Source organism: Zosterops lateralis (assembly GCF_965231275.1).
Source record: "Zosterops lateralis genome assembly, chromosome: 5".
NCBI lineage: Eukaryota > Metazoa > Chordata > Aves > Passeriformes > Zosteropidae > Zosterops > Zosterops lateralis.
The window spans coordinates 9,318,983-9,336,380 of record NC_139766.1 but is presented as its reverse complement, the minus strand read 5'-3'; the positions used below and the strand labels follow the sequence as shown (position 1 = coordinate 9,336,380).

Genomic DNA, 17,398 nt, shown 5'->3' with positions numbered 1-17,398 from the left:
GATTATTTTTCAGTTTTTTTAACTTATCTAGGCTAGTGTAAGACACATATGCAACATCAACCTATAACCTTTATCCAAAACTGACATAAAATCAAATAAACAGTTCTCCTCAAATACAGCTTAAAGAATTAAGTTCTCCAAGTAGACAAGACCAGCAGCTTACTTCTCTAGTAAACAGAACATTTTTCTATTTGAGGTTATTTAACGCATAATTGTATGTCATTTCAAACCTTAAAACTATTATCATTAAAACACAAGAATTCAAAACACGTATAATGTACTTTTCAAGGCAGCAAGTTTTCCTACATCTAGCCAGCAGTATGTAGGTTTTCTATACCAGGACTCACCCACACGGCAGAATTAAATTCAAGCATTCTGGCTCTCAGATCAGCAAATGGGCCTCAAGCACTATAACCCCAAGCACCCAGAAACACCATTATACTCTGGAATTTTAAAGTTTTGTTAATAACAGTGGGTTAAAAAATAATCCAATCAAACATATTTTATCTGATCTGAAGACAAGACTATCAGCATTTAAAAAAAAAAATTAAGGTCAAAGTATTATCATTAAGAAGGGTGGGTGGTGGGGTTTTTGGGTTGCACGAGACATTTTCATTTTGAGTATATTGTCTTCCAAATACTTTAAATTTCTACAAAATGCTAATAATTTCTCAAGGTTCACTGAGAGGTTGATTTCTTAAGGAATTTCCATATTATGCTGTGATAAAAACAATCAACACTTATCTACAAACTCTTGTGTATCAGTTTGTGCAGATTATAGTGTTTCTCACAAAGAAGTATCAGGCAAGTTTTCTTCTGTATGCTGTGTACTTGAGGGCCCTTCTGTACTGACCAGAGTCTTTCCAAAATGCTGTCAGAATAATCTGTCATTCCCTGCATTGGTGGGGCACAAAGCTTTAGTTCCTGCTCTTGAAGTCAGATGGATTCCTTTAAAAGGAAGGACAACTGCTCATAATTTCATTGAGAAATCAGTTTCTCACAGGTAAATGTTCGTTATATGCCTTTTTCTACAATACATTACGTGCAAAGCTTTCATCCATAAAGGGAAGGCAGCACTAAGTTTAGAGATCTTGGCTGCCTGTTATGTATTTTTGCTGAAAATATTCCTTCTTCCATAGTGTACTGGTATCTTGAGAGGCAACATCCATGCACACTGAAAAAGCTAGTGACCCTATTACCTGTACTGAAAGCTGGGATATACTACTCTGCTTAATAAAAGGGTTATTTAATAAATTTAAGAAATGCATGACAAGAGACAGTACATTCTCACATTTCAGTTTCTCAAGGTCACAGTTCAGTAAGGAAGACTTTTTCAGTACTGACTGGGCTGCAGAAGGAATAAGAAAAATCTGGCATTTTTTGTGTTTTCTTATGCTTAGTTTTTTAAAAGAGGAGTAGAATTTTATTTTACTTTTATCAGATCAGGAAAGCTGTTGACTAGGGAGTTCAACCATCTTCTGCTTTCTCATGGTGATTATTTCAAATCTCCAATACCTACTAGTTTCATGACTACTAGCTTACAGTACCAGGAAAAAGGTATAAAATGGTTATTTTCTGATCAGCTGTGTAATTCTGGCACTAATGGGTTCATTATTGACAGATCCACTTTGAGAAAGCTAAGATGCACTGCAAACCATTCGCTTTTACAGCTGAACAAGCTGCAACACCAATCAACCTCAAGAGCAACCTTCGCTCAAGCACCTTGTTAGAAACTTAATGACTGTTAAAAGCAGCCAATAAACAGGAGATAGCAGTGACCTCACATCTGTATCTAAGTGATAAAGCTGGGAAAGATAATACAGACAACAGCAAATACAGAGCATTGACAACAAAAAAATCCCCATCAGATATGCTTAAGTTTCTTAGAAGAAATATCTTCCTGCTTTGCCAATTTAATTCTATTGACAGCCCTATCTTAGTAATGAAACTGCTTCCTCTCCACTTTATATCCTCACCTATGGCCATCATAGTGTATGTTCCATCTATTTTTTCCTCTCTTTACCCATCCACACACAGTCACTTTCACCTAACTGGCAATAAAATCCAAATTCCCCATTTTAGCCACCTTTTTTCTTTCTGCTTGCACAAAGCTTGGACAAGAAAAGGGATGGACAGGATGAGGATATTAACAAAGGATGCACAAGAAAGGATTAATAAGAAAACAGGATTAATAACCTCCTAAGACCTTAAACAAATAGAATTAGAGAATGTTTATGGTATTACTTACCCAATGGACAGTTACTCAAGAAGGAATTTCTAAGGCTACTGCCTAGTTTATACCCAAAAATGTAATCCCAAGTCTAACATCACAATCAGTTAACAAAAAAAAAGCATTTAAGGAAGAACTTTAGAAATAATAAATTACATAGCAGACTAAGTCTGAGGCAACAAAATCTCTTCAAGTAGCCATCCAAGATTGTGAGTGAAAAGTTGAACATGGAAACAATTTAACTTAATGCTACACACCGAAGTCCGTGTCACTTAATCATGGTTGTCGAGAGACCATTAAAGATTAACAGAGAAGTGTTTTGCACATTAGGATATCTAATACTTTGTAAATCTGCTTAAAGATTTGTTTCAAAGCAAGTGCCACAAACACTTTTCTTTGTGAACAAAAAATAATTTCATCAAGTCACTGTAAGAGATGCCTGCTCCACACTTCTGAATATTTAACTACATTTTCAGAATCTCCCTGTCTAAGAAAAAACACAAAAGAACCTTAAAATTTACAACCAGAAGACACCTGAAAGAGCCCAGAAACAAGTCTGTCAGCATTAGCCCTGGCAGGCAGGAGCACAGGTGCTGTTTTTTCAGTCTTACCAGGGTAACTAGGAAGGCGCTGATTGTACCCGCTGCCTGGCAGAGCGCACTGTACTCCTCAAGGAGGAGGGAGATGAACTGCTGTGCCTGGGGTGGCCCTTCTGTCGCCAACGTCGATGCCACCTTCGATCCCAGGGACAAGTGTCTGAGCAGACGGACCTTCATTTCAAGCACATATTCCCGAGCTTGCTGTTCCAACCGTTGGTAAAGCTGGTATGGATCTCTTTCACAAAGCCTTTATTTTTAGAATATTTGTGATGACAAACAAACAAACAAAAAGAAAAAAAAAGAAAGGAAAAAAAAAAAAAAAAGAGAGAGCATGTAATCAACACTTTTCATCTTCCTAGAAGTATCTACCACTTCTGGGATGGGACTGAGCTCCTGTGTACCTTTAGGACTAGGATGCCTACACAGCTGAGGAGGAAACTGATTTAGGACTTTACAATTTCACTTCAACTTGTGAGATCAAAACCTTTACTCCATTTGCATCCAACCCTGCAGGCACCCAAACTCTTCAGATAAGCTTCTTCACAACTTCTCCATGTTGTTCTTAACATGTGACAAATTCATGTCTACAGAAGAAAACTGAACACGATGGCTGCTTTGAACCACGTTAAATAATTCAATTGCACTCTAAATTTCTGTGCATGGAATTTAAGCATGCACAGAATGCTTTGGGTTTTTTACAGCACAGAGAGGTGAGAAAAAGAAACGAATGGGGTAAGTACTTAAGAGTTAGGTTAATACAAGTCTACAGTCTGCAGCTATCTAATCTGTGCTTCTCCCTCACCACTCACAAAACAGTCCTATCATACTGCCATTAAGTATTCCAACGTACAATAGGGACATTACTTGGTACCACTACTTATTCCAACAAAGACAACCAGACACTCCATTTTTTGCCAGCTGTGTCTAACCAAGTAAGGAAGTGGGAATTTCTGTCTTTTAAACAGTTACTCAGCCACAGCAGGGTCTTTAGGATGCTACCTAAATGGAGGATATTTTTTCTTTTTAATGCATTCAATTCCTACATTGACTGCATTTGTAAAAAAATTCTCCCTGGTGCTCACATTACAGACTGGACACACTGGTCCCTGCCCAAACCAGATCCTTTGTTTATTTTACATTTTATAGACCATAAGCAACTCAAGTGAAAAATAATCCAACTGGCATGTAAGACTTCCTTCTTTGAGATCCTGTTTCTGTCTTTGTATTTTAGTAATCTCTCTCAAAAGTGAAAAACAGTTCCGAGTAATGAAAGCTCCTGAGTACATAAGAAAGTTACACACTATATGTACCGATTTCCAAAATTTTTCCATTAAGGAGACACATAACATCAATAACCATTTTAGCTGTGATTCAGTTTTAATTACCAACACACTATGCAACGTTTAAACATCTTTGATTTCCAAGCCTATATTGCATGTTTTGATCACTTAAACAAACAAAGTGTGACTAATAGGGAGGGACACTATATTACTATGCCTGTACACAACTCACATTCAAAATCAAACAGATTTTAAATAAGCAAAGTGCAATATGCTTATTTAATTATCTATTAAAGCCAGTTCATGTGTACAGTCATATTAAGAGCAATACTAGATGAATTTCTCTTTCAAATGTGTCTTTACCTCACCAGAATTTAGGTTCAACTAGAAATTGCACATGAGAACTACAGCTGGTCAGACTGCTCAGATCTTAAGCACATATGGAACCTAGGAGAAAGAAAATGCCTTGACCACATATAGAGTTAAAGTGAGATGATCCTGCTGGAGCTCTTTAAGGTTTGCCACACTATTCTTAAAAGCAAAAAAAACGTGAGAATCACTGATGATCTCATTAAGCCCATTTTCATTTCAACATCTACAAAAGCTACAATTGCAAATGAGTATGAAACTGGAATCCATCTCATCTAATGATCAATGTCCAATATAACTTTTTTAAAATTATTTTTATAAAATTTCTTCCAGGTGTTGCAATCATGGTAGAGTGCAAACACTAACTACTACTACTAACTCAGGCTAGTTCCATAAGGTAAGATTTTCATGTGGGGCAATTCAAACGTAACACTGTCTTATGAAAAAGGCCTTTTGAAGAATAACATTCTGGGACCCTTTCACAATTATACATTTATATTCCTATTGCAAACGGCTTATGAATTTAACAGCTTCTCATGCATTCAAACTAGTATTGAAAAATCCAGCAAAAAATAGAATTAATATTCTTTGAAGTTAATATACCTATCCACCAGCTCTTTCATTCCTTCTTTGTCTGGTACCAACGACTGGTCTTGGTCATCTGCCAAAGGGGTCCCAGCCTGACGATAAATACACCGAACCATGTATCTGACTTCGGACCAGTAATTCTGAAGCTGCTGAGGTTCACGTTCAGGCTCTGCTGAATTTTCTCTGCATGTGAACACAAAAGCATTTACACTCGATAGGTGTATTGATTCCTACTGTTCCAGAACAAAAAAGAGTAAATCTGAAAATGCCTAGAATAAAGTATGAAACAGGGTAAATACTGCCATTCAGAAATTATTGTAACTGTCAGACAACCTGTTTCAAGAGTTTAAGCACACACCCACAACAAGCTGCCAAATCTGACTACATCCACTGTGCTGCTGAGGTTGTTCAGTTCTTACCTGCGTTCATTACAGGCCTCACAGTTGCATGCTATGTCTGAAGGAGAGGAATTGCTAAGATCTGCAGCAGGCACTGTCTGTGCACCAACAGTTATTCTCCCTCCTCCTACAGATTCCTGCTGGGATCCACTGTTTCCAAGAGGCATGTGCAAAAGGAAATCTTGGCTCTGAAAGAAAAAAAAAAAAGCCAACCCAAACAGTTTGTAAGGTCTGAAATGCTATTAGGTAGACAAGTATTAAAGGGGCAATTCTTAGTGCTGCATGTGTTTTGGGAGGACACTCAACCAGGCACAAAGAATTAGTCTTCCAAAAGCCTAATAAATGCAAGAGATGGACAGAGATGACCAACAATACAAATAGAGCTTCATTTCTAATGACCAAAGTATACTGGTTATAATTATCACCTTTATGTACTTCAGCATAAACAATGAACCAAGCTAAAGGAAGGTTTGCATCATCCACACCTAATCATAAACCAGCACTATCTCCTCAGTCTCCATGTAGCAGAATGTTTGGCTTCCAGAGTTTAACAATCCCTTCTAGCAAAAATCATAAAGTCTCCTTGTTTGTAACAGCCAGACATAATTTTATCATAGCAATGGATATTAGAAAGCTGCTACCATTGGAAATGGCATGGAAATGGATGTGATCTCCTGTGCACAGTGCTGTTCAATTCAAGCACAATACAGATCACTCACCCAAGACTGCTTCTATTTTTGTCTCCAGTTTCTCTCCCTTCTCTGTGCTCCAGCCCCAGCACATTCCATGTGCCCTCCCAATTCTGCCACTAGATTTTCCTGGCACCAGGCAGAGACCTCTCTCACATCAGTAGCATGACTGCAGGTGGGGGTTTTTGTGCCCCAAATCCTGGATCAGGATGCAGACACAGGTAAGAACAAACCTGCAGGCAGTTGCTACCAAGCAAGCTAATGAGAGCAACAGCATCCTGAACACAGGAACATGTACAGTACCACCTGTACTCTGACTTGCAGTCAGTGGGAACAATTTTTATTTTTTTAGCTAATTTTGGCTTTTTTTCCCCAGCTGGCTTCTCTAATTTGACTATCCACCTAATTCATATAGTTGCCTTTTAAGTCAAGCTTCCGATCTTGGAAAATCTATTTGCTGTCTGCTTTTAAAAATTCCTCTTTAAAAAACAAAATGGTTGCCAAATTTAAAAAAATCAATGTAAATTTTTTTTACACCTGGAGTATCTGTAACTTAAAATGTTTAGGAAGCAAATCCTGTCTTCCTTGCATGTCTAGGACACTCATTTTCTTTACTAGCTCCCTAAACAGAGCCTAAATGTGTCAAAACATTTGACTTGATGGAACAATAATGTGCCTCTGTCTTGCTGTGCTTTGAACTCTCTAGGATGTGTTTACCACTATAATTTCTTTAGATATAACCTCTTTTGATTAGTTTATTACCCTTGTTAATAGCAACATTATCTGTAAACACAGTTTGCATATAAGTGATATACTCTTAAATTTTCCTCACAAAAAAACATCCATAATTATACTTTTAACATGAGTTTAACAACACCCTCTACACAATCTTTCTTCAGAGTGATTTACTGAAGTAAAAACCTGTATGTGCCTATGGATGTGTGCAGAGCCTGTTAGCCCTCTGCAAGGATATCTCAGCTGGAATCTACAGTACTTCCAATTATCCCAAGTGTGTGACTTCCCAGGTCAGTCGTGAAGACTTGGTTCTGCAGTGTAACATAGTTTACTTCTAATGAGGTTTTGCTGGACCTGTCAACCAACTTCTAATATCTTCTTGCAACATTAAGCACAGCTCTTATATGAGGTTGAATTCACAACTTGAAATATTAGCACCACATATTAAATTGGTACTTGCAGTGCTACCAAGACTAGGAAAATGTTACATTCATGCTATGCAAAGTTGTCCTTTTTTATTAAAAAATACAGGAAAGAAAAGACAGCAGAACTCAGAAATCTGCAGGGAGGTGTCAGCGCAACTGCAGTGACTCAAGAAGTCCACTGAAAGAACAAGGAAAATTCATATAGTTTATTTCACAAAGAGAGGAAAATGCAACATGAACAGATAGAATAGAAAAATATGTAATGAGTAAGGTCATGTTGGTAAAAGTAGAAGAAACTGAATTTAAGTACAGGGGATAAGGAGAAAGCTTGAGATCCAATGAATTAAAAGCAAAACCTCCAGTAAAAAACAGATCCAAACCTTGCTCTACTTAAAACTCCACACCTCAGAACCAGAATTCTTCACTTTTGGAATACTTCCCTGTTCAATTTAAATAAAACCCACTCAAAATCACCTAAAATGCTTTTTAAGCACTTACAGTTCCAGTGGTTCCAAAGCACAAAGTGACACGCAGCCCATAATTAAGCAGCTTCTCAGTCTACTGAGGTACTTGAACTTACCACGAGAGACTGCTCTATTGTAGCGTGCCTCTCCTCCTTTTCGACTGTTCTTCGACAGTCTGGACACACCCACAGTGGAAGATGCAGCATATTGTTTGCTTTTGGAGATGTGGAAAGTGCTGTTTTGCTAGAATTTTTTATTCCGCTCTCTGAAAGCGAAGTATCTTTTCGTTCACTTCTACAAAGAAGACAATGCTCCCCAGTTGTATATGGTGCCCTTTGGCCCAAGCCAAAGGTAAACGGTGTCTACGAACAAATGTTTTGATAGATAACTAGTTATTCACAGAATACATATCAGAAAAGATATGCTGATATTTATAACAAACAATGAACCCCCCCCAAAAAACAACACACATATTTTACTAGCCACTATAAAATGGTGAATACTTGGAGTGTCCCAAAATCAAACACAGAAGTCTCGATATCCATGAGGCAAACAATTCTGACTTTTAATACACTCCCATTTAAAAAGAAATGGCCAAGAAGTATGGTCTACAGTCTTTCCCTCTAAAATATTTTGGCCTAGATGTAATAATCTAGTAAGAAAAATTAAAAAGGGGTATTTACTTTTACTGTCACCATTTACAGATAAAAAAGGAAAATATTTCCTCTTTGAAGCTCTGTGACACTTCCTTTTATAATACTACCTGAAACAAAGTCACTTTCAGCTAAGCTTATTATAAAATAAAAGTTTAAATCAGTTTCAACAAAACAAATCAGTAGGGTCCTAAAATTCACTATCAGTTATTGAATCAAGTAGACTTAGCAACTTATGAGGACAGAGGTACTTCAAAACCTAAATTCTTTTCCAAGATGCTACTGTGCATCTTGGAAAAACTGTGAAACTGTGGTTCACCACTGAAACTGTGGTTCAGCCATGCAGTGCTGATTCTTCACCAAGGCTGATAACCAAAACAACTCAGGCAGCACAAGACAAAGAGCACTCAACTTTATGAGACATAAGAGAAGATGACTGGAACAAAATATCATGTAATGGCAGAATCACAGATTTGCCCAATTTTATTACAACTATTAACTCTGCCTTAATTAGCAACATCTTCTATGTAAGCATCAAAATAGTTTAATTCTTTCTCAAAGAAAAAGCAAAGTAAGTAATGCAAGCATTGCACTGGATGCTACTCCAACCTCAATACTAACAAAAAATATAGCTTTAAAGATCTTGTAACCTGAACTGCACAAGCACAGGTGAACAGTTCTTTAGGGCAAAGGACCAGTTCAAGCTAAACCATAATTTACTCTTAATTTCACAGTAACAACAAATCAATTCTCTATTGCTGACATCTAAAGAAAAACAGCAAAACATTACAAACTCTGATTTTTGTGTTCTTCACATTCGTAAAACTGACAGATTCAGCAATACAGAAAGGAAAACTAAAAATTCTAGACATAAAACCCCAAAAGACACACTGATTTCATCTCCACAAATATACTCCTATCTCTCAAAAGTTCATGAGAAATTTAACAGATAGAGTAAGAACAGTTAACCTTTACTCACTACTGCCACTTCGAGAATTTGCACCTGAGCACTAAGGCAGGAAAAAGAACACAATCTCTCCAGGAGTCTCTTGCAGGTTTTTAGAAAACCTTATGCAGAAGACTCCCTCAGCTGAAAGGCTGGGACTGACCACCTCCTTTATAGGCTCTACAAGCACCAACAGATTTCCCAGGTTAGACATTCCTCTTGGCTGACCTGCACTCAACGGAAGAGCTCATTCATGCCTAAAAACCCCTGCAAGCAGAAGGCTATGGCTGCTTATTCCTTAGCCCTAAAAGTTTCCTTCTTTTTTTTTTTTTTTTTTAAGCCAGATTAAGTCCCTGTTGGAACGATGACATCTTCATAGCTATTTTGCAGACAAATCCTTATGAACACCATTTGCAGGACATCTTCCAACAAGTAGGAAAAGAGGAGGACAACAATGTAAAAGTTCAGAAGCTAAGACAACCTGACACTTACTCTTTTGCAAAGATAAAGGTCGTGGCAAACACACCTCAGCCACTCTGCAGGGACTCCAGAAGTTAAGATGTGTGTGTGTAACTTGCTTAAAGCTGAACCACAATCATTAAAAAGCCATGGCAAACACAGGAGGAACAACAATCTTTGTTCTAGCCAGACTCAGTGAAACCTCAACAATCTCCCCACTGGGCCCATATTTACAACAGATGTGAAGCTCAAATTAAAGGCCTTGGTTCCTACAGCACAATGCAGATCAAGACTGGAAGTTGGAGCTTTGACAAAATCTAGACCATAAGCATCTCAAATACCTGTTATGACTCCAACCTACCGAAATGAAGCTATAAATTGCAGTTTCTTATTTATTTAAAGCATGATTAATGCAGTGACTGTTCATGTGACCATTTCAACAGGAGCAGTAAACTCTTGCTGGATTAGGAGAGCTTGCAATTAGGTCACACTTGTATGTCTCTTCAGTGTCATCAGAGCAAAGTACACATTTTGTGAAAAGCATATTTTTCCACTAGTCAAGCTTCAAAAAATGTGGGATGCATCTCTGCAAGAAAACACCTCGTGTCGCTTGGTCTCTGAAATATGCTCAGATATAACATTCATAAATGAAAGCTGGAAGTAGGACAAGTTGGAACAGAAATAACTGCATCTCTGCTATGTATTTAGATTTACTTCCAATAATAACTTTATTACCATAAAACTGCATAGATTTTTTTAACATCCATGTCCAACTTCAAGCATACTATAACAATAAAATTTTACTTGAAAAAAAGCTTTCACTGCTTTTTAAAGCTTGAATAGGAAATCATCAGAAACTGATTAATTAGCAATGTCCCAATCTTACAAAGTATTCTTTTTGAAGAGTTTGATTTAGTACCTTTAATACTGCTTAACATCATCTCCCATTAGTAAATAATTCTGTTTTTATTTATACCCACAATATTTTACTGGACATACCTGAGAAACACCAGTGAATTCTGATCCAACAGAACTGTCTGTAAACTGTGTACCATTTAGCGAAACCTAGAAAAAAGTAACAACAGATTAGTTAAAATAGTTGACTTTACTGCTAAAAGAGCTTTATAAAAATTAAACTAAATCTTCCTCAATATCTGAAGACTGATACAACAGCTTTTGAAACCTGAATCATTGTTCAACTGCAGAAATGGAAATCTCCTTTTTCATAAAAAAGTTCTACAGATGCAAAAGTTTGGATTTTAAACTGTTGCACTACAGCTGTTTCAGTAGCAACTCTAAGCTGCAAGAATTGATATGAGAAAACAGAAAAGTCACATGCAGAATTACATTTTTCCTTCAATATTTGTTTGCATTTAGCTTTTTAACCCGTATTGTAAATCAAAACAATTAACAAATATTCTTGCCTTTTGAAAGTTGAATACCACACTGCTTAGAAAAACATGCAGTGTTAACCAGAGTAGTATTCCACAGCAAGGCTCCCAGTGGCATTCAGCTATTCCACTGCAGCGGCTTCTCTCCTGCCCCAGGTTATAACTCACACAGAAACCTCTGAGATCTCTTCTACACAAACACTACAGACACTACACCAGACAGCAATGAAGTGCCTTTTACAAGCCCCAAGTGTTCTCCCACAGCATTATTTGAGGACACTAAATCAAGAGTAAAGTCAAGACAATGTATGAATTCAAGTCAGTGACAATGAAGAGCTCTAGATCACACCAACTTGAAGAAAAGGCATTTCATTTTTAAAAAATGGGAAAAGAGAAATAAAGTCAGTCAATTATTTTAGTCTCTCCTTTGTCTTGAGCACTGGTTGAGCTTTTGAATTTTAAATATGCCTCTGTTCCACTTTTCACATGTTTTTGCTAAACTCTTTTTTCCCCTCCAGTTTCCCAACTATTGCTGTTGGATATTAGTGTTTCTAAGACTACTCTAAAGACCATGATAAAACCAGTCTGTCTGACCAAGAACCCCCAGATCTTGTGCACTGTACTGACAGGATTCAGAAAACATTTCTGCCCTGTGCCCAAACCATAAACTCTAACTGGAGCTGTCCTCAGTGCAAAGGAGCATCCTTCAGTTTTACACATGTCACACAGCATTCCCAACTGCTCAGTTGTCTTGGGTTGCAATGGAAGATGTAACCAAAAGCATATATTCTATTACTATCTGTTAAAACTGTCTGGGGAAGTGTTTTTTCCTCTTCTATGACCCATTCCTTGTGACTCTGGGGGGGGAGGGGGCAGGTGTCTTCTCTTATTGGGCCAGCTGTTAAAACCAGGTGGGGCAGTGTTCTTTATCTCTTCCACCACCCATCCTCCCTCCAGGGGATCTCTGCTGTTCATGGGCCATCAAAGCTCACTGCAGGGCTGATACAATTACATCATCCCATTGGGAGATGCTCCACCCAGCAGGAGAAGCCCACCATTCCTACCTGGATAAAACCTGAGATTCAGAACACCAGGACAGCCTGTTTCCACCGGACCCATCTACACCACCACTGAACTTTCAGAAGGAAACTCATCCTTCTACAGGATCACCTCTGCTCCAATAGAACCACATCTGTCCCTCCAGGAGGACTTGTTTGGACTGCTACCAACAAACACCCCCAACCAACAGGGTGTCAGGCTGTATTCTGACTCTGTCAGTGTTTTCTTCTGTTTGATATTTTTTTTTGTACTATTACATTTTTATTTTTAATATTCCTAGTAAAGAACTGTTATCCCTATCCCCATATCTTTACCTGAAAGCTCCTTAACTTCAAAATTATAGTAATTTGGAGGTAGAGGGTTTACACTCTCCATTCCAAGGGAAGCTCTGGCTTTCCTGGGCAGACACCTGCCTTCCTAAACCAAGACAGCAGTTTAGAGACAGGGAGATTATTGCAAAGTCACTGCCTTCAGTTGAATATTTCCAAAGGCAAAGTGGGGCATCGTCAAATCACTGCTAGAGAAAATACAAATAAGAAATCAAACAACTTGCCTTCCATACCTTCTGCTATCTCTCCAGAGTAGATATTTAAGAAAAAAACCCTCTTATGCAAGTCAAGCATCTCAGGTCTAAAATTATGGGGAAAAAAATGCTGACAAAGAAAACAGTATGGAAGTTTAGAATGAAATAGTTACCTGCAGCTAAAAACACTTTTTTTGAGAAAACTAATAAAAAGAGAAATTTTATCCAAAGACATTACTTACTCATTAAGGGAGTACATTTACCTTCTTTACAGTGAAGACAGTGGTAATGAGAAATACATGTGCCATCACACTGAAACATGCAGGCATTGAGTGACCAAGCTGAAGGTACTCAGAAATGTTACAAAAGTAAAGAGAAAAATCAATGGGAGGTTTTTTTTGTCCGCTAAATGTCACAGGAAGCCAAGACAAAATACTGGGTGTATAAGGAATGACTGCTTCATGGAATGAGTTGTCAGAAGACATCTCTTGATCCTAAGCACTGTGCAGAATTTGCTTAAAAATATTAGTGTAACCCTCCCCCAGAATTTAATAATGACCTAAATATCTGCAGGAGGAAAAAAACACCAAGGAATTTAAAGAGAAGAATTAGACAGAGGAGGAAACAAAGAGAATCACCAAAAACTTTCTGTAGGCAATGAGATAGAAGATATTGTATGTGAGGCCTAGAGGAAACATAAAAATCACAAAAAAAGAAAGACTTAAGTGGGGATGAATAATTGACAGACAAGGAAGGAGATGGCTAAGTAACATATTAGAGAAAATATTAGAAAGATCTTATAAAACCTGACCCAATGAGGTTCAAGTAGCAAGCTAAAAAGAGAAAAAAAGAAGACAGTCACACAAATAATTCAAGGAAGAAAAAAAAATATAAAAACTACAACTAAATCCTTTCTTGAGGCACATGAGATGCAAAGAGCCTGCCAAGATCAGTAAGGGTACATTAAATAAGCAAACAGAAAACTGACAAGTGAAAAATTAGCAAACCACCAAGAGTGGAAAAGAGTGGATGACATTCAGTCAAGAGTCCTAAGGAAGATCAAGGACCTCAGGTTGCACTAAGAGTTTCAGTATGTTCATGCTTGCTTTGTGCTTTAGTAGTACCAGAGGAGCAAATTTTTTTTACTACTTATTTATTAAGCTTTCAAAAGAGAAATTTCAGTTATCCAAAGTCTGTAACAAAGTGCCTGAGATGACAAAGTTAGCTAATAGCACTAAATTCTTCATGTAGCTAAAGAGACTGGCAGAAGGACCTTCCAAGATCTACTCACTCTGCCATACGTTGACAGATACAACTCTGTGCAAAGAATTCAAGTGGAAGTGACAAGCTAGACAGCTGTCACTTCTGGATTACCATACCATTTTTTTATTTAATTAAAAAGCCTTGTTTTTTCATTCCTGAGTATCCTTTTTAATAATTTTAATGTTTTGTATTTAAAAAAGCTATTTTGTGAAGGCAAATGCCATAAGGAAGGCTGACATGGATGATGAGGAACAGCTGAATCTCCACAAGCACTCTTCACCATAATGAAAAGTGTGTGTCTGTGAAGTATTTCTGTTCTTACTATGATTTTATTTGCAATGGAAAATATACAGGGAAATTAATCTCATGTTTCTTCGAAGTTACTGTCACACTAACCCACCTTCTCCGAAACATTGATTTTCCTGGAGAATAAGGCATGCAACATCTTGGCACAGCACAATTCATACCAGAAAGCACAAAGAAAGAGGGAATCACAGTTTAAACAATACTGCCTGACTACACCAGAATGACCTTGAAAAACCAGTTGAGCAATTAGAAAATAAGCACTCAGAGACTGCCATAATTTGCTCTAATAGCCTGTCACTACTGAAAGCAGACCTTCAGGAAGCTGAGTGACACATTACTAGACAACACACCCCCATCTGTCTCGCAACCGAAGCCTTGTGAAGCCACACAAACATCATGAAAGTGAGAGTGATGCAAGATCTCAGGAGAGCTCAGGAAAAGAAGAGCACAGGAAGGAAATTCAGATTCAATTCACCATCACTGAACCCTAAACTGTTCAAAAGAAATGTGATGCTTAGGAAAAAAAAAAAAAAAAAAAAAAAAAAAAAAAAAAAAAAAAAAAAAAAAAAAGACAAGAAGGCAAGACTGAATCAAATTTCTCCCAGAGAAAAACAGCAAGGATAAATTGCACTGGTATGCTCAGGTGCATTAGAAAAGACAGATCAGAAAAAACAATGTTACCCAGAGATGACTACAGCTACACTTAATTCTACAAGGTCCTAATAAAATAATTGTATTTCATACCACTTGAATCAATTATGTTATTTTTATATAGGGAGGTGAAATATTAAGTTTGTTGAAACATCTGTCAGTATCTGAGTAGCACTAAAGAAACTTCAGCCCTCCCAAAACCCATCCAGATGTCTTGTCCATGCCACCTGTTCTCCTGCCTGCATTTTAAAGCCAAAACCCATTTGCCAGGGTTTTCCTGTGCTGAGCCTTGCCCCAGGCACTTGGAGCAGCTCTGCCTCACCTCCCACTGCTGTCACCCATCACCCTCCGGGCCACACTCTCCAGTCCCACTCTCCCTGCAGCCCCGGTGAAGCTCTGGCTTGGGCACACTCCAGTCCCAGCCTGAGCTGTTTCTCTCCTCTCCCAGACACAGCTAAATTGGTGACAGAACTGCTGCTGGCAGCTGAGTGATGCTTACAAAATCCTAAGTGACTCACAGATATGAAGAATGATTTCTTTATGCCTTCAGTTCAACAGATAGCGAATGATCTGATTTCTGTAAGTGAAAATTTAGGATCCTTCCCCACTAACCGAAACTGATTTAACGATAAGCCATTGTAAAAGTCAAATGCCTGGTGGATGGGGGGAAAGAATGATAATAAACGTATCAGAGAGACATTCAACAAACGAAATCTGATGCAAGGCACCCTGGGACTGGCAAGACCTGTGAAGGTGCACAGGAGGAAGATTATGCTACACATGCACTGTAGTTCTCTTCATTCTCTAGCAGCAAGCACTGTCAGACAGGACGACACGCTGCCCAGACCTCTAGCACAGCAAGGCTTTGGGGTTTGCTTTAAACACTGCTCCTGAACACAGGCAGGAGTGACTGCAGCCTCTGCAGAGACTGCAGCCTCTGCAAAACATATATCACAGCACTGAAGAGATATTATGATGTAAAACACAGCAAGTGAACTATTAACACTTATCCCTTCCTTAATCCTCCTTTAAGTCCACATTATACCCAGTTAACATCTGGTACAACTCAGTTTTTTAGAGGAACAGCAAACTGAAACAGCTCTCCTTGGCAATGTCATCACTCTTGGCTATGAGATTTCATTTATTTCAATACACTGATTATTTTTCATGTGCTTTAAGAAACCCATGAGCATTTTTGAAGGCATAGAAAGTACACTAGCAAGAGACTAAGCAAAGTACTGCCTGGTTTCTCACAGAAAAGGTTGTTTTGGCTGTACTCTAGACATGCCAGTGCTATGCAAACTGACGCAAACCAAAGCATATGCCCAATAAAGCAGGACATACTCTAGAAAAAACCCAGCGTATTCTGTAATTTTTTCATCAAAGTGCTTGTTGTTAAGGGTGGTCTAATACTGAAAGAAACAGTCCAGGGAGGCCTTGGAATCAGATGAATGATTACCCAGAGCTACACTCAGGAATCCTCTTGGGTGACCACATCCAAATACTTATTGCCAATAACGACACAGCCAGGAAATGCAGAAGTGCCCCCCATCACAGCATCCCTGGGCCTGCTGCACTCCAGCTGGGCTGGCCCAAGTCACTGATGGTCCCTGTCCATGGTCATGAAAGTCTGGCACCCAAGTGGAGGGGAACAGGAAACTTTTCTAAATAGAAGGGAAGACAGAAGTCTGCAGAGTTCTTATTTTTCATTTTTAAATAACCCCCAAAAGTACAAGAGCTTTTGTAGTAGGAGAGCATGACTTCTAAGAAAAGCATACTAAAAAAGTATTTTTAAAAGATTCAAGGTAAGATTTTTTTCCTAGCACTGGAGCAAAGAGAATGCAAAATTAGCATGCCCAAGAGTGGGCAGGAAAATAATCAGTAATGTGCAACACATTTCCAGGTTCATTAGCATAGCAACATTCAAGCAGATATCAGAGTCTATTATTATTGGTTTGAGGGGAGGAAAAAAAGTCTTTTGCCATCAAATTTAATTTCAAAAACTTTTGAAAATAGGTAAATGTTTGATGGGCAAAAGGGAAAAGTTTGGAGGTTCCTACTCCAAATGTAGCTATAGTTTAGTGTGAAGCAGTAGTGAAACATGTCTTAGCAGGGGAGGAATGAATAAAGACCACCAGTTAGTTTTATTAACTATGAAGTCAAAGGATGAACAAACTAAATAGTATCCCTCCCTGGAGCAGGAGTGTTTTGCTTAACCAATGGACAAATACCTAAATTTTTCATGCCATAATCACACATCTCTAGTGACACTGAACAGAATGTAGTTGTACATCCTAATAGAGACTTGCCTGCCAAGGGAGTCTCAAGATTATAGGGAATACACTGACAGATAAAGTGGTTACTGATTAT

The 17,398-nt window shown here is 38.1% G+C and overlaps 1 protein-coding gene across 1 annotated transcript in view; it reads right to left on the bottom strand.

The window, feature by feature from the left end:
* FAM193A (family with sequence similarity 193 member A) overlaps nucleotides 1–17,398 on the bottom strand; it is a gene marked incomplete at its 5' end in the record, with an annotated part of 77,603 nt that overhangs the window by 34,774 nt on the left and 25,431 nt on the right. The window contains 5 exons of the mRNA XM_083861804.1: nucleotides 2,842–3,076; nucleotides 5,082–5,249; nucleotides 5,486–5,652; nucleotides 7,894–8,139; nucleotides 10,835–10,900. Coding sequence (XP_083717930.1) covers nucleotides 2,842–3,076; nucleotides 5,082–5,249; nucleotides 5,486–5,652; nucleotides 7,894–8,139; nucleotides 10,835–10,900 — 882 coding nt within the window. The remainder of the gene's footprint in view (nucleotides 1–2,841; nucleotides 3,077–5,081; nucleotides 5,250–5,485; nucleotides 5,653–7,893; nucleotides 8,140–10,834; nucleotides 10,901–17,398) is intronic.